General features: G+C 41.6%; 1 protein-coding gene across 9 annotated transcripts in view; it reads left to right on the forward strand.

Annotated features, from left to right (window-relative positions):
* Positions 1-8,210, forward strand: part of ZNF385B (zinc finger protein 385B) — a 302,602-nt gene extending 294,392 nt beyond the window's left edge. For all 9 annotated transcript variants that reach the window (XM_039494459.1, XM_039494458.1, XM_039494457.1 and 6 more), the window contains 4 exons: positions 1,578-1,823; positions 4,044-4,222; positions 4,520-4,621; positions 6,725-8,210. In XM_039494459.1, the coding sequence (XP_039350393.1) occupies positions 1,578-1,823; positions 4,044-4,222; positions 4,520-4,621; positions 6,725-6,943 (746 nt within the window). In that variant the 3' untranslated portion in view covers positions 6,944-8,210. The remainder of the gene's footprint in view (positions 1-1,577; positions 1,824-4,043; positions 4,223-4,519; positions 4,622-6,724) is intronic.
* The last annotated feature ends 15,043 nt before the right edge of the window (positions 8,211-23,253 follow it).

The raw sequence follows: 23,253 nt of genomic DNA on the forward strand, positions 1-23,253 counted from the left end.
CAATACCTAAATCCCATTGCATTCAATGGGACTTACACACATAAAAGAATTTAAGTGTGTGCTTAACTGCTTTTGTGACTAGGAATGGACTTAAGCTTGCACTTAAGTGATTTGCTGGATATGTTCTGAAAGACTGCGCCCAGTGTCACTGCGGACAGCTGTGGGCCTTGTGATATAAATTACATTTTTAAAGCTACTTTTAAGAGCTTCTCTGCTGTTTGGCTGATTCCTGCTTGACTGTGATGGGAAGGTACCAAAGCAGCACTGAGTATAAAGATAAACAATATATAAATGTTTAAGAAATGTATTTTGAGCTTAAGTTGAACAGTTTTAATTTTAAATTTTTCTGGCAAAGTAATATACAAAACTGCTTTTATATGATCCTATAATCTGTGTCTTTTCATGCAAGTCTTCCTCTGGGCTTTTGTCTTTGTGTCTTGTATCAAGTCCTCTCTATGTGCTTGTCTGGTAAGCCATAATATGACTAATCCTAAATGCAGAGCTGGCCTTTGAGACTCTGCTAATATTTGGGACCTAGAAATGTCAAGGCTAATCTCGTATTTTAAAAAATTAAGTATCTAACTCTTTTCCATGCAAAAGTATTCTTGTAAATACAAACTGGCCGTCACACTGCTGTCAACTGATCAATAGAGTTGAAAGTTTCTCAATGTGGTTCCCCCCCGCCCCCCCGATGAACGCAGTTTTATTCATGTAGCTCTGACACCCTGGAGGTAGCTTATGACACCTATGCTGCCTAGGCTACTGCTGATGATATTAGGGCCACCTCAGTCCCCCACCCCGCCCCAAGGGGCTGGATGGTGCTTATAGGTGTGCTTTCTTCTCTGCTCAGCAGCTCAATAGCACAAGCGGCAGTAAAGTCTAATAAACTAACCATATGATGCAGCGACCTCCTACAGTCTCCTGCAGCAGACTCCTACATTCTAACTGGCTCTCACAAACGCCCTCTGCATCTTCAGTCAATTCACTTGAGCTCTTTACTTTGGGACCCCTACCTGTAAAATGAAACAACAATACCTACTGACCAGTCTCAGAGGAGGCCTGGATGATTGATTAATGGGTGTAAAATGATACATAAGAGAATTGAATTAAAACCCTTAGGGCCTCCAGTTTATACCAGGAATTATGCCTTGAATAATCTTATCTAAATATTGGCAGCTCTGCACTGACCCCCTATAGTGAGTAAAGCACTATATTCAACTTGTATAACTGAAATGAGGGAAGTGGATCTCAAGATTATGGCGGAACTTCAGGGGTATCCTCCCCAGTGAAATTATTTTGAAAATCCCTCCTATTTGATGCAATTTGGGCCATTCCAAAGGCAAACAAAGTGCTCTTCAGAAATATTTTTATGATCTCAGGGTTAAGTCTCTGGTAATGATAATTTAGCAGTTTCCCAAGAGCCCAGGAAATCACCCCCAAAATCAATTAAGTTTGATGGCAAAAATTTTGCAAGTGTTCTTGAGATTTCCCCCTCTAGGACATCACTGCCCTGTGTATATTCCCTGTGTGATTTGATGTGTATAAAACCTTACAATACACATGTTTGTTTCTTTTAGAAGATAAAGGGAAAGCGAAAACCAGTGCTTCTAGTCAGCCTTCAAATACTGAAGTGGGCCTGTTCCTTCCCAAACCTGGAGCTATAACATTAGCACCTATAACATCGACATCATCCTCTAAGAGCACAAATGGAGCAACAAGCACAGTTTCTGAATCCGAAGAGGAAAAAGCCAAAAAACTACTTTACTGTTCACTATGCAAAGTGGCTGTGAACTCCCTATCACAGCTAGAAGCACACAACACAGGTGAGTTGCTACAACACGTAAGTATGTGACTGTGTGTCATTTTAAAAAAACAAAACACTATAGAGTTAAAATCCTTTATATTCTTAGGCACAAGAGCTTTTAAATACCTGTTTTTGAAGATATCCTTTACACAATCCCCTGTTGTCTAGACCAATGATTTCACCAAACTTCCTACAGCCCATGATATCTAACTGTACTTTGTCCTGACTCCAGAGGTGCTTCCAACTAACATGAAGTTTTCAACTTCATTGTAAATTCTGTACTTCAAGTTCCAATATATAATATATTTATTCTTATCATGCCGGAGAAGCTGATAAGAATAAATATAAATGCTGAAGTTGGTAAAGTATAGTTTTTATGCAATAACTTGAGGATTCAGTTTTTAAATTTGATGTCATAGAGGCTTTGAAAATTGAGACAAGATGCTTATAAAGTATATGTTGCCTTTAAATCCATCTTTCCTTACCTCAAGAGAAATATTAAGTCCAGGAATCCCTTCCTTTGTAGCTCTTTGAGAGAGGAAGGAAGGAACATCTATCCTCCCTCTTCCCACATAAAATTGGATGGATGGGAACAAACTCCATAAGACTTTTGTGGTGCAACCTTTGCTTGGCATCCTCTCTCCTGGACTGCAGGTCTCGGGAGGGTCAGGACCCCAACAATCACATTGGTTTATTCCGGAGACATACATCATTAAGACCAGGATTTCGTGTGGATCCTCATTCTTCATGGATTCCTACACTTAAAGCCAGGGGGTGAAATCCTGGCCCCATTGAAGTCAATGGCAAAAGTTTCATTGAGTTAGTGGAACCAAGATTTCACCCAGGATCTCTTCCTCCATACTCCTCACGCTGCACTAAAGGCAACACAATTAGCTTCCATCCATATTTTCTTTTGGTTTACAGGCCGCAGGTCTCTAACTCCTTCACTGAGGAGCCACTGAATAGGAAGAAGTAGCTAGTGCTGCTTTAAACAGGATTACCCAATTCCTGCTTATATGCAGATTTTAGTATCCTCCTTGGCCACACCTAATGTGACCAGATGTCCCGATTTTATAGGGACAGTCCTGATTTTGGGGTCTTTTTCTTATATACGCTCCTATTACCCCCCACCCCTGTCCTGATTTTTCACACTTGCTGTCTGGTCACCCTAGCCCAGAGGTGAAAGTAAGCCGGTATGATCCAGCTTCTCCGGCGGTGATTTAAAGGGCCCAGGGTTCCAGCTGCTGCGGGGAGCCCCAGGCCCTTTAAATCACCGCTGGAGTTCTGGCAGCTGGGTTTGGACGAGGATTTAAAGGGCTTGGAGCTCCAGCCCCTGCGGGGAGCCCAAGGCCCTTTAAAGCGCCTCCAAGCCCCACTGCCGGAGCTCCAGCGGCACTTTAAAGGGCCCAGGGCTCCCCACAGTGGCTGGAGCACCGGGCCCTTTAAATCCCCACCTGAGCCCGTCTGCCAGAGCCCCGGGGCCCCGGCAGTCAGGCTCCAGAGGGGATTTAAAGGGTCCGGGGCTCCCTGCAGCGGTTGGAGCTCTGGGCCCTTTAAATCACCACTGGAGCCCTGCCGCCCCAGGGTAGCAGCGGCAGGGCTCTCGCAATGATTAAAGGGCCTGGAGCGCCATGGCGGCCGGAGCCCCAGGTCCTTTAATTCGCCCCGGGGCTCCCAACCGCCTCTGCAGCTGGGAGCTCCGGGGTGATTTAAAGGCCCTTGGAGCTCCCAGCCACAGCCAGAGCCCCAAGGCCTTTAAATCTTGAAAGGTCCCACCTCTTCCGGTTGAAGCCACGCCCCCTGATCAGGACTCCCACGTACCGGTAAGTCCTTTAGGTTACCTTCACCCCTGCCCTAGCCAAACCCCCTTATTCCCACATGAGCCACTTGCAGAATGGAAAATGGCAATAACCTGGATCATGAGACGGAGAGGGAAATATTCCAATGTGTCCCTCTTTCTTTTCTGCACAAACCCTCAGACTTCTTTATGGTTTGCTCTCCTCTGTACCATGCAATGGTGAAGTGTGTAGTATAGTAATCAAAGTCAAGATAATGCATAATCTAAACACGTGTGTGGAGTATTTGACCATTCTAGTTCCTAAACAGTCATTTCATGTTATGGAAAATCTAAAAGGGGATGGAAACTGCAGCAATTCTCTATAATAAGTTTATTATGATTTGTAGCTTAAGAAAAAGCATTCCATCTTTGTTAATCCTTATGCATCTAATTGTCCATTAGGTTCCAAACACAAGACAATGGTGGAAGCTCGGAATGGTGCAGGTCCAATTAAATCTTATCCTAGACTTGGATCCAGGCTGAAGATTCAGAATGGCAGTAAGGGCTCAGGACTGCAGAACAAGACATTTCATTGTGAAATCTGTGATGTCCATGTCAATTCAGAAATTCAGCTTAAACAGGTACCTCAAATACCTCGGAAGCTTTTGCCTGAGTGCTAATGCTTTGTGCCTTTGCGGCTTGGATCACAGTATCCTGTGTATTTGATTAATTTCTAGTTCATGTGATTTACTCCAAACTGTTGGGCTTTATTTAGCAAGACACAACTACTTAGATCATTGCTGCATCCCTTAAGCCTTAATTGTCTCCCAGTGTCTTCGATAGGGGTCTTGGTACATGCAGCCGAAAAATCAATTCCAAAAAGAATAAAACCATGAGATCGCTAAACTGCTTCTTAATGTGTTCTTTTTTTATTTCAGCACATTTCCAGCAGAAGGCACAAGGACAGAGTGGCAGGGAAGCCTATGAAACCTAAATATAGCCCTTACAACAAACTTCAGCGCAGCCCAAGTATTTTAGCAGTAAGTACTGTTACTATGCAGCATCACTGCTGTATATGTGAGCTTGTGACCTTGGGACTCCCACTGCAAAGAGACTAGGTGTCTGACAGGGGTAGAAAGCTTGTGAGTATCTCCCCCTGCAGGCTGAATCTGTATTAGCATCAGATTTGAAGATGGTTATGTATTCTGTCTGCCTGCTCAAAGGCGAAATAGCACTCCAGAGTTATTTACTGCTAGAAGGGAGAGAATAAACAGTGGGCTGTGGAATGGATTGTGTATCTAGTGGAAAGATGTGAACTCTTCTGTTTTTAGTACACTCCCTCTCTTTAAAGGGCACACACTGCCTATGTGAGCATTTAAGAAAACATGATGTTATGAGGGATGTAGCCTGGGAGAAGGGCTTAAGGTGTAAAGCTAAAAACATACTGACTTATCCTGCACAAACAGCAAAGTAAAGTGTGTGCTGTATTAGGCTGGTGTGGGAGAGTTGTGAGGAGTTTAGGAGCATTAACTGCTTATCATCAAGGCATTTATTACTGGGCTACTAGATCACCATTTCCTGCCTTGGTCCCCAAAAATCCTCAGCCCTTTCTTCCCCTTTCTCTGGGGTTCCTCCCCACCAGCATCCCCCATAATACTGTCTTGCTGGTTTCTTTAGCCTGGGGCAGGCCGCTCACCAGGCAGCCTGATTCTGGCTCAGGAAGAGTTGCATGCTCTCTGCTCACTAGTTCAGTCAGCCTGCGATGGTCACTGTACTGGGTTCATTAGAGAGCAGTGTGCACACCCCATACAACAAAATTGCTTTTATGTGTTGGAACTAAAGAGATGCAAATACTCACGTCCAAAAGTGAGACACTATCCAAAAAGCATAGGAAACCCCTGCAGAAGTTGAAGTATTAATGTTTCTTTGTAATCATATAGTCTACTGAAAATGCTTCAGACTTTCTCTAACACTCCCCATTCACTAGCTTTGGGTCACACTAATCTTTCTCACTTCTGGAAAGCATTATATTTTTATCTCTTGGGTTTAATACCGATGGTAATAGAGCCAGGATATAAGTCTCTCTCCTCCCACCCACAAATACTTAACCTTGAAACACACCAACCCACAAGTGGAGTTATACTGTAAATATTTCATGGGTAATTTTACAGTACCCACAGCAGATTGGTTGGGGAATCTCGAACTGAGCCGTCTTTTTTTTTTTTTTTTTAATGATTGGTTTTTTTAAAAAAAATTAGTCTTGGAGACTAGAAAATATGCTGAAGGGAAGAAGTGTGCATTAGCAGAGAAAGAACTAGATGAACTGATGGGTGTTTCCCATCTCTGACTTTTGCATTTTTCTACAGCTCATTTTTATAAGTGAAAAGAAATGAGGAAAATGTACCTTTCTATTTTGTAGAGTCCTGTCAAAGTCATGATCTTGACCCTTTTTTCCCAATCTTGAGTTTCCTGATGGTAGTTATTATAATTTACAGATATTCACTCCAGTAAATTACCTCTAACCCCCACATACTGGAGCACCCACATCTATTCCATGTGGATTTGTGTGTACTTAAATGTGCAGTTCGTTTGTTTAAATTGTCCTGTGTGTAAGAAGACAGCATGGATACAATTTTCAAAATTGCTGAGACAAGGTTTCCCATTCAGTAGATGCAATTTGCACCTGCATTTTTACACCAGCAAAATTAATTGCAGGTGGATGTTGGAGTACTTGTTCTTGTACTTTCCTGATTTGCTCCTGTAGTCAAGCAGTTAACATTACAAGCACTGACATTTTCACCCACAGTTCAGGTGCAGGTGTGAAAATGCCAGTGCAAATTTTGCAGTTGAACATGTGGTCTAATGTCTCTTCTGTAAAGCAGCCTATGTTCATTTGCTCTTTTGGCTACAAGCAAACATCTCGAACAGCTGCTACTAGAAATGGTTAAAATTGGAGCAAAGGAAATACAGTAATTATAAATCAGGTGTGAAGTACTAAGAAGCAATTGAAAACAGCTTTTATTCATACTATCCAGACAGATAAAAAGCTTAAAAATGAATATTTTGCTAGGGTTAATGTTTTTATTCATTTTTAAAATGGTGGCGGGAACAGTATTTACATTTCTTTTTTTTCTTTTTTTCAGGCAAAACTTGCATTCCAAAAAGATATGATTAAGCCCTTAGCACCTGCTTTCCTTTCATCTTCTCTTGCTGCGGCTGCAGCTGTGTCATCTGCTCTGTCCCTCCCTCCCCGTCCAACTGCCTCTTTGTTCCAGGCACCTGCAATCCCACCAGCTCTCCTAAGGCCAGGCCACGGTCCCATACGTGCGACTCCTGCATCGATCCTTTTTGCACCATATTAATTTTGTAGTGATAATAAGATAACTATGGCCAGTAGAAGGGGGGGAAAGGAAGCAAAGCAAGCAAGGATTTTATTTTAAAATGTCTTTCTCTTTTATAATGCCATGCAGTATGGCACCCCAACACTCCAAGTCACAGAATTTTTCATGGACAGGTACTGTATTCTAGAAGCCTAGACAACGTCTCTGTGTCTCTCTCTCTCTCTCTCGCTCTTTAAATTCAAATAATTTGTCTGAGAATGGTTTACCAAAAGCTTAATGGCTCATAAAAAGCTAGCATCAAGATTCATTCATCTGTTTGTTGGTTGGGGTTTTTTAAATATGTATATCATGCACCTTGTAAACAAGGAACACAGAATATTTCCTGACTGACTTGAAAACTAGGGTCTTCCTCGCTCACACATGTAAATAGGTCTCTGGAATCCAACTGGGTATATTCTAGTGTGAAAAAAGGTAGATTAACCAAGTGCTTAATTGTGGATAACATCTTAATAACTGACTGCATCCTTTTCTTTTCAGTGTGCTCTTGTTGACAGGAATTGTGTACTGTTTTAGACCGCAGTACTGGTGTATCTTGTGTAGTACTAGAGATGTATTGCCTGTCTTAGTTAGACATTTTTAGTTGCTGTGCAAATGTTTGGAAGCAATGCAGCTTTGAAGCTTTTTTTTATTAATGTATTTCTCTTGTTTCATGTTTTAGTTAGATTAAAAATAGAAAGCCATATAACATATAGTAAAGATTACTATTGGTTTACTATTTTCATTTTAACTTATTTTGTAGTTTCCTCACTGGTGTTGCTAAGCAATGTTTAACATTAAAGAAAAAGCAAGCTTTTTAATTGCACATTACCACAGCTCACATGCATTGTTCAAGAAGACAATGGGCCGTGTATTTATACGTAAATATCCTTTCTCTTCATTTCTAAACTTGTTTCCTTTGTAACAATGCTGCATAATGTTGTGGCTCCCTAATGCAATAATGTACAGAACATACAATATTTATAATTGACTGACTGTCTTTTCTGTTTACTGACTATATTGAAGTTCTGCCCTCCCTCGTCTCTTGTCCCTACCCCCTTTTATAAAGGTAATATCAATATGCAGTACTCAGACTGAAGTCTTTGTGCGATATTGAGGGCAACAAGTATAATAAAGGAATAAAATAGAGTTAACTCTTTTAGAACATCTTTATCTGCAATCCGTAAATAGTAAAATGTCTGTGTATTTTTTTAAATGTATCTTTTCAATAAAACAATATGAAAAAATAGAAGCACTTCTTGTGTTTGGGGTATTTTTTAATGGGCAAAAAAAATTGCATGGAACAAATAGAGCCACTAAGGCAGTGGTTCTCAACCTTTCCAGACTACTGATCACCTTTCAGGAGTCTGATTTGTCTTGTGTACCCGAAGTTTGACCTCACTTAAAAACTACTTGCTTACAAAATCAGACCTAAAAATACAAAAATATCACAGCACCCTATTACTGAACAATTGCTACTTTGTCATTGTTACCATATCATTATAAAATAAATCAATTGAAATAGAAATATTGTACTTACATTTCAGTGTCTCGTGTATAGAGAGCAGTATAAAGTCATTGTATGAAATTTTAAGTTGTACAGACTTCGCTAGTGCTTTTTATGTAGCCTGTTGTAAAAGTAGGCAAATATCTAAATGAGTTGATGTACCCTCTGAAAGACACCTCTGCGTACCCCCAAGGGTATGTGTACCCCTGGTGGAGAACCAGTGAGCTAAGGGAATCTCTAGTCCAGTAGACAGCAATATCCCAGAATATAATTATAGTACCTGTAATACTTTCCTAAAAACTGCCAACATTTCTCTCCTACATTTTTTAGGCTTTTTATTGGTGGTTTTTGTAGCTCATCTTAAAATATTCAACCTTTTGGCAAACTCAAGGAAAAACTGCTGAACCAGATGAATGTATAAGATCAGAAATGAAACACCACTCTACTATGCTCCCAAATGGCCATGTATGGGATTATCATTAAAAACACGATTGATTGTGGTTTAGACTGGAAGCAGGATATTTTGAAAACATTTATTCTATATTAATACAAAAAAGTCATTGTGAAGCAGTTAGGGTTACTACAGGCACAAAACACGTCTAACGCAAATCCATAAAAGCAAGGAAATGAAAACTTAAGCCACCTAACAGTACATACTCTGTACTGCTCTATCCCCAAGCATACACCTTACTACTACAATTACCATACACCACAGGCCATGTACCGTTACCTTAACTCTGCCCCCTTGTCACCCTTCTGCTCACACCCTTTACTTTATTATTTCTGCCGCCCCCACCCCACCCAACACTAGTTTTGGATATTTGGTGTTGTGGGAGGGTAGTTTGGTAAAGCATTGTGTGAAGATGAGGAAATGATAGAAGGCTGATGGCCCTCAGGGGGTGGAGTTAAGGTTGTGGAACATGGTCTCTGGTATATACGCGTGAGCTCTCTCGCTGTATATATGTGTGTTCTCGCTCGCGCTCTCTCTCTCTCTCTCTCTCTATATATATATGAATTTCTACATACTATGTAATAATCCTATTGAGAGTAAGGGTTACAGTGTACAGACAGACGTGCTTTCGTGCACACTGATTTGGGCCTGATGCTGTAACTCTTACTCATACTGAGTAAGGTCTACTCACCCAAGTAATCTCAGTGAGTACCTGCATGAAGAAGTGTTACTCAACACGAGTTAGTTCTGCTGAATCAGAACTACAGCTGGTTGTATGGGAAATGGCAGTGTTCTCTGGAGTAAAACACTCACCTTTTTGCTGTCACCTGAAAGCACTACTTTGGGGGGTGTTATTTACTGTTCAGGTACAATTGTGTGAATAGGGCTCAAATTAAATAGCTTCAGGTTAGTGCAGTTACCCATAACCACAAAGAAATACCTATATGAGGTGCATATAACCCTTAACCATAGGAGGTGCTATCAAATAATAGATTTCATAGACAATTGACAGTTTTAAGATGAGGTTTTTTCCAAAGGCATCCTAGGTAGAAGTAATACTCTATAAGATGTCATCCACAGTGAAAGAATATGTAATTGCAGCCATGAATGAGTGAAATCACTTAACCCATAGAGCCCAAAGGGCTCAAACAACAGGCTCTGAGCCAAGAAACTAACGCTCCCATTCAAATTCATGTCAGAACTCGTGCGCTTTTCTTTGTTTATGTACACTGTGTGCTCCACTTTCAACTGAAGTCAAATCCATGGCACACATGGGACTGAACATCTGAGGTAATATTTGCATGATAAATAGTAAGCACTCCCATTAAGGCTGCTAGTATTTTGCGTTTTATAGCCAAGCTCTCAATAACAGGGATCTGATGTATCCACCCAGAACAACATTGCATTTTATCAGCTGACTTGGATTTTCCAGGATCATCTCTCCTGGGATGTAAAGTCATTACAGACAGCTGGCTATAAAGTTCACAGATTCACTAAAACAAAGTATTATCATTGAAACACCTTTTACAATTGGCAATGTCATTAGTGTTTTAAATGGGAATGTTGAATGTTTGAACAACCAGATTATTTTTAAAGTAATAAAGCCAGATTCTTTCCTACGCCAGGGCTCCGTTCAGTGCAGGAGATGGGATAGCGTGTCTTGGCACCAATTCTAAGGTCCCAGCCCAGTGCTGCTTCGAGTTGTGTAAGCCAGCTTTCAGTTGTGCCACTTGTGTAAGGTGTTTAATGGATCCTACACCAAGAGAGAATTGTAGCAGAGCTCCATCACACCACCTACATCTGAAGGGATACAGGGCCTAGATCTGGCACAGATATACCAGCAGGAATTCTCTGCGGGACATTTGTGTCCAGATTAGTGTGAGTGGTGTAATGGGGCCAGAGCCTAGCTAGAGGAGCTGATCCATACAGTTTTTCAGCAGACAAATGAAAAAATGTGATCCTTTCTGACCACTAGAGGGTGTGGGTTTGTCTTCCCTTACTACAGGTGGGAATTTTTATTAGAATTTTTTCCTCTGATTTTGGTAGGGTGGAGGATATAGTCTCATATTACGGTAATTTCATCCACTGCAGTTCCTATCAGATAATATTATGCTGGGAATCAGTCTATCGGCTGATAAACTAAAGATCATTAGACATTTGCCATCAAAGAGAGATTAATTCTCTCATAAAAATAAATAAGGAAAAGGGACACACACACGCTACCAGACGGCATGTGGTTTATTTTATTCCCTGTCTTTGTGACCTGCCATCCTCTTGAGTAATATGTTACAAGCCTGGACCAGCAAAGATTTTGCAAAGGGAAGTCCCATCGCACTTATGTGCAAAAGAGAGACCACAACTGTTTTAGGCTGTGGGGTGGACTATGCTCTCTAGAGATCATTTCACCATATTCATCTACCCAGTAATAAGCAGCATAATATGAAAAATGTACACAGTAGCCTATGGTAACTTTAAACCATTCAATCCATGATGTTGGCGATGCATATTTTTTATAAGTTTGAATTACAGTATCAGCACTCATACTATCATTCAGCCAGTAGAGCTATACAAGACCCTACAAATGAATTAAATCCATACCAAAACTTATAGCTAGCGGGGGAAATATGGTTCAAGAGTAAACCTATCACTGAAGATCATAACGTTAAAGGACAGACAAGCAAAGAATTTTGAAGTACAAATAATCTCAGCGTGTAAAGTATAAGAATTTGATAATAAAGTAGAACCTATCAGAGTTACAAACACCAGAGTTCTGAACTGACCAGTTTCACACAACCCATTTGGAACTGGAAGTATGCAATCCGGCAGCAGCAGAGACCAAAAAAAACCCAACCAAATACAGTACAGTACTGTACTGTGTTAAACATAAACTTTAAAAAAGGGAAAGTTTAAAAAAAAAGTTTTGACAAGGTAGGAAACTTTCTGTGCTTGTTTCATTTAAATTAAGCTGGTTAAAAGCAGCATTTTTCTTCCTCATAGTGAAGTTTCAAAGCTGTATTAAGTCAATGTTCAGTTGTAAACTTTTGAAAGAACCACCATAATGTCTTGTTCAGTTACAAACATTTCAGAGCTACAAACAATCGCCATTCCAGAGGTGTTCGTAACTCGGAGGTTCTACTGTACCCCTTTAAATAGTTTGCAGGCCCGCTAGTGGGCTTTCTTACTAATTCTCTTCTCATACCACACCCATCGCGGTAATGCCTGAACGCTTTCCAGTAGTGCATTAAGCAATGTGACCAAGATCTGTCACGTGTTTGTTTTCTCCTCCTCTCTCCCGGGAGAGAAGTATGTGCAGCAGAACATTTAGTTTGGGAATTTGTGTACATATTTCTTCCACACACTATGCACTGTCAGACTGAAAAGGGTAGTGAAATGCTCAGACCAGTGCTGACTGACTATTTGGGGGATATCTCAAATGTCTTGGCTGTAAAAGGAAACAGAGGGAGAATGCAACCTAGCATGCGCAGAGGTACTAACTGCAGCCTAACTGGGAGTAAGAAAGCATATTGAGTAACATGGTTGTGTGACTGACTGCTCTGGGGAAAGTAAAATTGACACACAAATTCAATAGCAGGTTTGCATGCGATACACTAGGCACTGAGATTTGTCTCTCCAGAGAACTGGAACAAGGAACAGTATGGAAAAATCTACTTAATACAGATCTGCTGTCACACTTATATCTGCTTGACAGAACATCTCCCACTGAGAACAAACCCAAATCTATGCATCTCTACAAACAGGAATAGCTCCTCGTTTCTCTTTTAAATAAATTCAGACAAATCATTAAGTGGTTACCACCTGGTTGTCATTACCAGTTCAAACAAACAAACAAAGCTGGCTCACATAATAGCAACTAGTTATTTTTCAATTATTGTTTTAAAATGTGCACACACCTGTAGTGTCTATGGATAAGCCCTGAGTGTGAAAGGCTGGGGGATGTGGGAACTGTAGCTCCCAAGGGGTGGTAGGAAGTATAATGCTTTTTCAAGGGATGGTCCCTCTAGGGGTGCTGGGAGAGGGGAGATGCAGCACGTTCAGCAGTGGCACTTCCTGCACCTGTATAAACGGTTTAGTATGTCAGGTGGCAGATGTGGAAACAGGGTCCTGGTCATTCTCCTCCCCCCACGCTCCCCCTTCCCCCCCCCCCGGGCCAGTTGGGGTTAGGTCTATGCCGTTTTTCCACTTTGTGCTTAGGGAGTGCTTACAGCCACCTTATGGGTTCATCTTCTATGGCTGCAGCAAGAGTGTGGGGTGGCCTTTCCCACCACAGCGCACTAAGGAAGGGACAGGCAGAACTGGACTTGTAACGGCTGTGAAATTAAGGCAAACTGTGTGTTCCTGCAGACCTCACCTGTTAATGTGCAAACAATGGCCTTGTCTAGCCTAGGAAAGTAGATTGTATTTAAAAATACGTTTGCTGGTTGTGGGGAACCCTAGACTCCTCAACTAAAAGGTGTTAAACTCTGTTTATGTAAGTGTTTAAAATGTGTTAATTAAAATGTTTTTAAACATGTCCTCTTTCCCAGGGCTAGACAGGACCAAGGTTACAATCATCAGAACGGCTTCTCGTTCACAGGCTGCTTCTTGTAACCTCACATATAGCATGTAATCCTGGTAGGTATAAATGTCAGACATACACAGCAGCCGGTCACTCATCACCAAAGCTCAGACTATAACAATTGTGTGCTAAACCCCTCCCTTGATTGTCAGCAGATATAAGGTAATGGGCACCTCACATCTGACCTGGGATATGAGTTTAGTCCTTAACTAGCATGAGAAATTCCTATTTCTTTTCATCGGGATTTCCCCTTTCCCTCACTGTCACTTAGGCCCAGAACCTGGGTGTCTTCTTTGACTCAGCCTTCTCCCTTCAACTGTATATCCAGGCGCTGTCTAAATCTTGGCACTTTCCTGCACTAAGATCCAGCCTTTCTCCTTCACCCACAAGCTACACCTCCCATCCAGTCTCTCATCATCTCATGACTTGACCATGGCAACCACCTCCTCTCTGCTCTTGTCCCCATGCCGTCTTTCCCTGCTGATATCCATTCACAATGCTACTGCAATGATCATTTTCCTGGCTTGTGCTTCAAGCATGTCGTCTCTCTTCGAGTCCCTTCGCTGGCTCCCCGTTACCACCACATCAAGTATAAACTATTTGTCTTCATTTTTAAGGCCCTTTATGGTATACCCCCACTTCACTTACCTCTCATATGCTATGAAGATGTCAGCCCCTGCCTCTGCTCCACCACTGATGTCAGTCTTCATTGCCCGGTTGTCAGAGTATCCAACAAGCACCAGTGCACCTGCCCCCTTAAGTTCCTCCCATGCAGAAATAGAAAGAGCTCTGCCTCTTCCTCCCAAACCCTCCTTAAAACTCATGTCTGCCATGTTATCCACAAAACCTCAACAGTCGTCAGGCAACTGGTGTGCTGGGATCACTGCTTCTCAGGCTGATTATAATCAACGTTGTTAATGTTTGTTTCCTTTGTATCCATCTGTTCACTCTCACCTTAAACTTCGATTGTAAGCTCCTTGGGGCAGGGACCATCTGACTTAGCTGTGTACAGCGTCTAGCACTGCGAGGCCCTGACCCCTGCCTGGAGCCCCAGCCATTGCCACAACACAAATAAATAACAATTGGCTTTTCCCTCTGCTACCCAGGCCGCCTTCCATTGTCTCAGCCTCACTCTCTTTTCCTACCTCTTTACTTTCATGTCAGTTTAAAGCGGATTTAAAATCTAGTAACTGTCAGAGCTGCTGCTACCTCTAGTCATTCTGCCAGTCCCACAGTATGCTGAGCTTGGCCCTAGCTTCACTGACGGACAGGCCACCTCCAAAAGGTCATTTCAGCACAATATGGCACCTGCAGTGTGACTGAGTAACGGCAAGAGGAGTTTCTGTGGTGACAGATTTTAAAATGGTGCAAGGCTTTAAGAATGGGAGACAACATTCCCTCAGGCTGCTGTTGATCTGAGCTCTGCCACCCTTCACTATGCTAAGCAAAACTTCTGACAGATCCATTTCTCACTCAGGCATGTACAGATGTCTGAAGCACTTTCCCTGCACCAGGAGAAGGTGGGCTGCTGCCTTGCTATAGATATTGTAAAATTAGACCTGAATACCAGTCAGCTGATATGGGCTGGTAGACTGAACAGCCCGCTCAGCCAAGGTCACTAGCTGTTGGAAGTGTAGTGCTGATCTGGCCTCCTAATCATAGTAACAATATACTGTATATCATGGTGGCCGAGGCGGAGCTCTTTCTATTTCTGCATGGGAGGAACTTAAGTCACTATCAGAACAATAACAAAGCAGGAACCAGATGGCGTTTATCCAAGAGCACAAAGCAAGCCCTAGTGTCCTGAATTTCCTGTTACACTACTTTTGCACTGGTGTAACTTTGATCGTAAATTAATTAAGAGATCCAGCACAGCGCATTGTTTCTCTTTCAGCTGCATGTTCAGGAATGTGTTTTGGTTTCCTATTTCTTGGCAATTTGTGCTGAAAGTCATGCTTGCAAAATGGGTGCTTTTATTGAGTGCATGATACTGCATCCCTGTAATGGGCAGTTTTGTGTTGTGACTGCCTCCGTGTTTATTTCTGATCTGGCCTGTGGGGTTTGTTTACTCTTGTATTCTGTCTTTTTGCCTCTTTTAAAGTAGATGCATTTCAATTCTGTCTCTTCTTATAAATACTTTGTTTGGGGAGCATGGTTTTCACTAGCCCGGCAAGCAGCTACTGCTCTTTGCAAAGCTACATCAATTTTTCACACTAGCCTTGCTTGGACCAGGTTAGCAGTTGTACGACAAATAATTCAGTCTTTAAATAGTCTAATTCAAATTCATGTGACACTTGTTTATTCTACAGGCCAGGAACATAATGGGCTGTGGTCACACCTAGCACCTTGTTCCTTGTAAAGAAAATGTGTCTTGCTCAAAAGATTCTTGTCGGATTCAAAGTACTGTTGAAATTTTTGAATGACTTTGTCTAGCAGTTTACAGTCCCTTTATACACCACATTAATGGGCTGTGTGTGTATATATATATGTATATGTATTTGTATGCATATATATATATATATTAAAAAAAAGTTGAAGTTATGTTAACTGAATATATTATGCTCTCCCCACAATTGTGTTCACCCATGTCAAGGATCCCACAACGCTTTGCAAAGCTGATCTGAGCTTGGTCATTAAAAATAGGAAGCCTGTCAAAGCCAAGATACGCGAATGCTGTATCCTCCTAGCACAGGTTGGGTTGGACCTCCACGCCCAACTGGTTTGGAATGTATATCCAAAGGGAAAAGGATATGAAATGTACAGCACAAAACAACAAGTTAAGAAGCTGTGATGAACTGTTGTGTTGGATTTTAGTGACATGTCAAGTTCTGTAACTTGTAAAATTTTACTATAAATACTATTAGCTGAAATGAGTATAGTTGCTACAAAATAAGAATTGCTGCCCGGAAGGAGGGTATGTACTGCTTTGGCTTTAGATGCTAAGTTTGGCTAAGTTCAGTTATTTGGTCCCTTGAACATTTTAAAGAATGAACCACAAATGTAGTCAAGCAACTGGCTACACCTTTTTGTCAATACCACTGACTCCAAAGCTGTAGTACTAGTAACCAATCCCCTTTTCTCTTCTTTTAAAAGATCTCCTGAGCAACTTGGAATCCACTTCCTGTCACCACACACACCTGTTCTCCTAGAACAGGGACACATTCCATATGTCTGTGTCATTCTTCTTTTCTCGTATCTTCAGGGAAGTAATTAGCATCAATTTAGAGCATGCAAAAAACTCCAGTGTGAGATTTACTGTGACTTTCACAGGTGAAAAGTGTTTGCTGATGAATTATTCAGAAAGAGAGAGAGAAGAGAAGGAACACAATGTTTAGCTGACTGCGTTAGCTAACTGGTGGCAGTCACTAGTCCATAAATCCCAGACTGGAGTTTCTTGCCTGTGCTAAATGGAATCCAGTTATACCTCCATCCCCACACTGCTGCCCCTCTTTGGACTATGTAAGAAAAAAATTCAGGCAATGATTCCTCCTACCATACTGAGCCTCTGCACAGCTAGCCCTGGCACTGGGATCATAAATCAACGTCCGTGATCTCACTCTGTAAATGATTTAGTGCAAATTGGGGGGAATTGATTAATGATACCAAAGGCACCACAAATGTTCAGAGGCAGTGAGTGCTACAAATTAGAGCCGCATTTGCAGTCCAAAAGTTATTTTAAAAATTATGGTTTATTGTTCAATTCCTGAGAATGAGCTCAGGTAACTCTCCTGCTTCTCACTTCTGAACTGTGACACCCGCTTGGCTGTACATTATCCTGCCCCTTGAGTTCCACAGACCAATGCTAGCCTGCCTCCTATCACCACTTCTTTCTCACTCACATTTTGTATTTCATATCTTTATTGCTTTCTATTTCTAAGAAAATGAGTGGGGAGTTGGGCTGGTGGGTTTTTTTAAAATTCCCATTTTGTGGGGACTTCACCAGTTTCCAGAACAATGATTCCCCACCTCAGGAGAGTGGCTGGTTTGTATAACAGCTCGTTGACTGTCAATGACATCAGAAATTAACATAGGTTGGAACAGGATGGGGCTCTCTCACCCCACTGACCAAGGAGGTGGGGAGCGGTGAGAAAGCACCACTTTCCCAAGCCAAGGAGAAGAGGAGAACTCTTCCTCTGCTTTTAGCAAGGGACGGGGAGCTGTGCTCCTCTCCCACATTGCTTTACTTCTTAGTCCCTGATTGACAGCATATTGTACACATTAGGCTATATTGGTTGATCCCAGGGTCTTCAGGAAGATCCCCACAATAGCTTTATTTCAAACACCCTTTTAAGGCATGCATAGTTTGTTTGTATCAAGTTACTTCTGGTTTATAGTACGTACTTTTTGAATATTTATGTAGCAAAGTCCTGTGCTGCCCACACACAGAAAGAATGGTTGCCAGCTAGCCTGCAAAACAATTTTAGAGACAGAAACTAGGGATTTCTGCTCCTGAAACACTGGGATTTATATAGTCAAAGGCTGCATTTGACGACCCGGGTGATCCCTTCTAGTTCTATATCCTATGTTCCTATTGTGCTAAAGGGGAAACTTCCTTATCTGTTAGAAGCACTCAGGCTCTTATGCTGTGCCGGTCTGTTAGTCACTGAAGGGTGTAATGATCACACTCACTTAGCCAGGACGTTGCATGTATGGAGGTATGTTTTTAAACTGTTACATGTATTTAGCAACAATTCCAAAATTAAAGGAATTTGGGATAAGAAACAAACGGCTGATTGAAAAATTAGCACCTGGCAACCTGAAGAACGAAAGACACAACCACTGACAATGAGGATGGGATACTAACCTAGTTCGTATATGCTGCATCTGGTCACTAACAAACTCTGTGGGCACCTTTCTCTTTCCATGTGTTGTTGTCTGAACAGCCATAAACACATTTGCATACTAAAAGCCTTGAGTTCTTTTCAGACTTCCAATTTTCTGACGATAGGTTGAGCTATACTTCTCTTTGCCAAGTCTGCTTCTGTGCTTTGGAAAAGCTTGGGCATGTATAGTAGAAATCAGTGCAGAACAGTCACCTATTCATTTTTAATAAGCCAAAATCATTCACAGCCTCACTGCCAATGTACTAAAATCTGGAAATATCTTCAAAGCAAGGAGGTCCCAGACAGAACTGAGGTAATTTGACCAGTCTTAACTATTGCCTCTTGTTGCTCAGTGCACTGCATGTAGCATTCAAATCCACGTCTTGGTGGTTGACAATTAACATGAAAGAAGGAACTTTCCAAATTTTGAAGTTTCAATTAAAAAAATCTGCTGAAAAATCAATTTAAAAAGTTAATAGCGAGGGGGTGCTTTTAAAAACCTTTAAAACAATGATATTCTGAGAGGGTATAAACTGCACCAGGATTTCTGGGCATTGTTTCTCATCACTATTCCTTAGTGTCCTCTGACACAAGAATAGGGCAGGGACCGCACGTCCCATTCCAGTTGCCATAGAGGAGGCAACAATGGTGAGCTGCAGGACCCTGTTGCTTATTAACACCTTCCCATACCATATAATGGGAATCCCAGCCCTTGGCCTCATGGTCTTCATTTGGTTTGACACCCCCTTCCTGGAACAGAGACAGGAGCCAAACCGTTCACCACTGTCCATGGCCAATGTAAATATGTAGGGGCCAGACTACAGCTTTTGAATGGGGGTAACTGCAAATATTTCCAATGGAAAGCGGAGGAAATCCTTTAAAATCTTGGAATCCTTTATTTTGCATGTGGTTTCACTTGTGGCATCAGAGACATGTAGCATTAAAGTGGAATGACATTTGAGGTTGAAAAGTATCATTTAAATACTGTATATGCACCTCAGATACTGAAGTCCTCTCAAGACTTTTATCAACAAGACCAGATGTCCTTTAGAGCATCCCATATGGGAAATTTATCTCTGCCTGGCTACCTCTTAAATTATCTGACTCCTCCAGAATATACATAGACTTTTTAAAAGGACTTCAGGAGAGGTCAATAAAAGCAGGGCCCAGAAGGCAAGTAAAATTTCTTTTAAGGAAATATAAAACAGAAAATGAAGAGAATGCCATTTCATGACAGAAATATATTTCACAGCATTGTCAAAAGAGTCGTCTGTATGTTCTTTTCTTATCATGACAAAGTGAGCAGATTAAAATGATCAAACCCTTTTTGCTTGGTATTTCCAGTACAGAGAGCATACAATTATTCCCCCTTCCTCCAGAGACTGTCTGCCGATTTTTCAGGAGCAAGTTAACACAGTGATAAATTTCAACAGGTAACTGTCTTGTTTTCTATTCCGTATATAAAATGGGGGACATTTTAGACCCCAATGTACAGTAATTGAGATGAGAGGCTTTTGATAGTCAACCTATGAAAGGAAGCTCATGAACTTCCAGGTAAGTAGAAATTCCTTAAAAGGGGAAGAGCGTGAGCAGCATTGTAAGGAATGAGCTAACTGCAGACTTGGTAGCCTGTAAAGCTGGCTGTGAAACTGGCCAGTCCCAAGCAGTAACTCCTTTAGCCCTTATTGAAAGGAAGAGAAGATCAGACAAAACTGAGCTCACACCATGCCACTGTCCTTCACTTTATAATGATGAGAAGGAAGGAGAGGAACTAGTTTCTCTTCCATCAGCACAGTGTACTGGAAATGTCATTTGGAAAACTCCTGGGGCCTGGGTAATCTGAGCTGTGGGAGCTAAAATGCAATTTGTGATGCTGTAGCCAATCTAGAAAGTCAACTTGGCTGCCCCTGAGGGTGACTGCACACTGGTTAGGAACCGCTGCCTTAGACTATTTAAAATGGAGGTATTTCAGAAATCTAATTTACTTTTCATTACTTCTGCTGTATATTGCATGTCTGTGGCCTTGGATGATGATAGGTTCGTCAGTTTCATCTTCAAGTTCTCATGCACTGGCCCAATGGTGCAAAATTTGGGTTACAAACCTTCCAGGAGAATTTTTTTCTATTTGTGAGAGAAATACCATTTCCACTGGCATTTTAAAAAACTGAAACTTTTCTATTGATCTGTAACTTATTTTTTTATAAAACTTAAAATTTGGATCAAACTTTGTCTGTCTGGGCCTGTGGACCTAGGATATCAGACAGGGTAAAAACCCATACACCTGACAAAGTAGAAATGTAGTTCACTTTGGCACCAGTTTAAAATATGGAGGTTAGATATGTGTACCCAAAGAAATAGCTCATTAGTCATTGTACAGGAATTGATATCTGCTGCCAAGAATTTTTAATGTTGCTACAGAATGTTCATACCACAAAGACAGCATCAGACTCCAGCCAGGGCTTAGTGGAATTTAACAGGCCTGCAGCAGCTGAATGTAACCTTGCCAGCGTTGTAGTAAAATAGCTTAATTCTGAAGAGAAGTTTTCAAGCTGATAAAATAAACTATTTGGCTTTGGCTGAAAAGTTCATATTGACCAAGCTTGATATTTTCCCTTATTTTGTAAAATTTGTTGGAAGACATTGAGAGTAATCTTTAATGCTCTCGCTATCCAGCTGAGTTAGAATGGCCATTAGAATTCACATTTTTATCGTTTTCAAAGTGCCCACCCTTTCTCTTTATAACATTTTCAAATGTCTGGGGCTAGAGAGAGATCCTCAGCTGAGCTAAATCAGCCTAGCAGTGGAGCTAGGCAGATTTGCAGCAACTGAGGAGCTGTTCTCTGATGTTGTTCTCTACTGACACTGACCCAGGAAAGCAAAGGCAGGTGGGACTCAAGTGCAGAAGATAGGGAGCTGTGTTTCTTTGAGTGAGGGCATTCACCCTGAGGAATCCCCTCTTCTACCTCACTGCCCTTCCTAGAGAGCAGAGGAAAAGTGGCACTAGGGCTCATTGTGCTCTTTGTCTTCTTTGAAAGGTGTTAAAAAGGCCACATTCACATTTTTCCCTATGTGGCCAGCACAGGGACCCAGCCAATGGCTGCATATTTCCTGCTGGACCCATGAGCTCAGGAGAGAGGGGATCCAGCAAAACAGTACAGAGGATGGAGACATCTATGCTGATGGGAGAATTCAACCCTCTAAAATCTCAGGCCTCTAAATCCCTTTGAGGGGAAGTCTTGTAGGAACTCCATGAAGTGAACCTCAGTTTTCCTGCCTTCTATGCCTCTCCCATAGGCTGGAGAAATATGGCCCATGCTGCCCAATAAAATTTGGTTTGATATATAATTAAAGGTCATCTCTGCTAGGTGACTGATTCTTTTTGGCACTGCCTATATTTTCCAGCTGCAAAACTTTAGGGACCACACTGATCCCTGATGTAACTCCAGCTGATGTCAGTGGAAATACAACTGGGATGAACTTAGTCCTATATTTCATTTACACTGCAGTTGCCAGTAAAGGAAGATTTTAGACTAGGTTTGCTGATGCCCATTTTGTGATCCAGACTCAGCCGCTGTCATGTTGGATGTGTACATTCAAACTCTCTAAGAACAGGGAATAACAATTTTTAAAACCACAGCTTTTAAACTGCAGAAGTCCATTCAATGCAACTACAAAAACAATTGTCTCCAACTCTTGTTTAAAGGAATCACATACCGCTAGTTTCAACAAAACGCATCATCATTTCTAGGGAAAACGCATGCAACATTTATAAATGCTCTGTACTCCACCAAAATTCTAGTTTTGTTTACCAAGATTAATTAATCACAGGGCAAAGAAAGTTTCTGTCACAAGGAAAAAGGATATTATTACATTACTTTAGCATTTACTGTTCTAGGTAAATGAAGTTATTTACCACAGAACTTAACAAGGAATCTGGATACAAACTTTACAGTTGGGCTCAGCTCTAGTAGGAACAAAGGTGTAGTAATTGCTGCATCCAGCTGAGCTCACAATATAACACAAATATAGCGCTATGCATATAATATTAAACACTGAAAATGTTCTGTGCTGAACTCACATATTGCACTTCCAAAAATGGATGGGAACTCTGAGGCTATGGCTACACTGCAGCTTAAGTCGACATAAGTCATGTTGCTCAGGCATGCGAATTAGCCACCTCCGCCCACCTCGAGCGACATAACTTATGCCGACTTAAGCACTGGTGTAGACAGCGCTATGTTGGCGGGAGAGCTTCTGTAATTTATAGCCAATTATACATCACTTCTGAACTTTGTCCACTGAGTAAGAGAATTTAAACTGCTATAACTTACATGCTCGGGGGCAGCCAGAATCTGGCCCTAACTGACATGAATTTGAAATTACCAGCTGATTAAATTTGAGAAATCATTTATTTTTACTTTAAAAGTTAAATTTAAAAGTAGCTTCCTGCAGCCTACTGAATGAAGGTCAAACAGAATATTAACACCTGCCAGTGCTGTGCGAAAGCCACTGCTTTCATAGAAATGTAAGTTCATTTTACACAGTTCTGAAACCCTTGAGTTTCATGAGAGCATTGAGCTCATTCAAATCCCAAACCCAAAGTTACACACACTTTTGCGTATGGATAAAACTCTCCTGGCTTTCTTCCTTTCTGGCTATAGGTCTTGGCTGCCTATGGACATGGGGCCTGCTGGGGTGTCTTAGCCTCACAGAGGGGTAAAAGGCCTGTAGAGTGGCAGCCCTGGGACCAGTGGAGCCTCCTTCAGACTCTCTGTAGTGAGGGAGGTGAGGGAAAAGGAAATTCTCCTGGCTCCCTACAGAAAATACTAAGAAGTGTGGGGGTAGGTGGGCCCTACTGACTGGCCCTCCAGTAAAGGAAGTATAAGTGAAGAGGTTTGATTGGCTGTCCCTGAAGGTCCAGAGGCAAGATGGCCAACC

This window comes from Mauremys reevesii, linkage group 11 (assembly GCF_016161935.1).
Source record: "Mauremys reevesii isolate NIE-2019 linkage group 11, ASM1616193v1, whole genome shotgun sequence".
Classification (NCBI taxonomy): domain Eukaryota; kingdom Metazoa; phylum Chordata; order Testudines; family Geoemydidae; genus Mauremys; species Mauremys reevesii.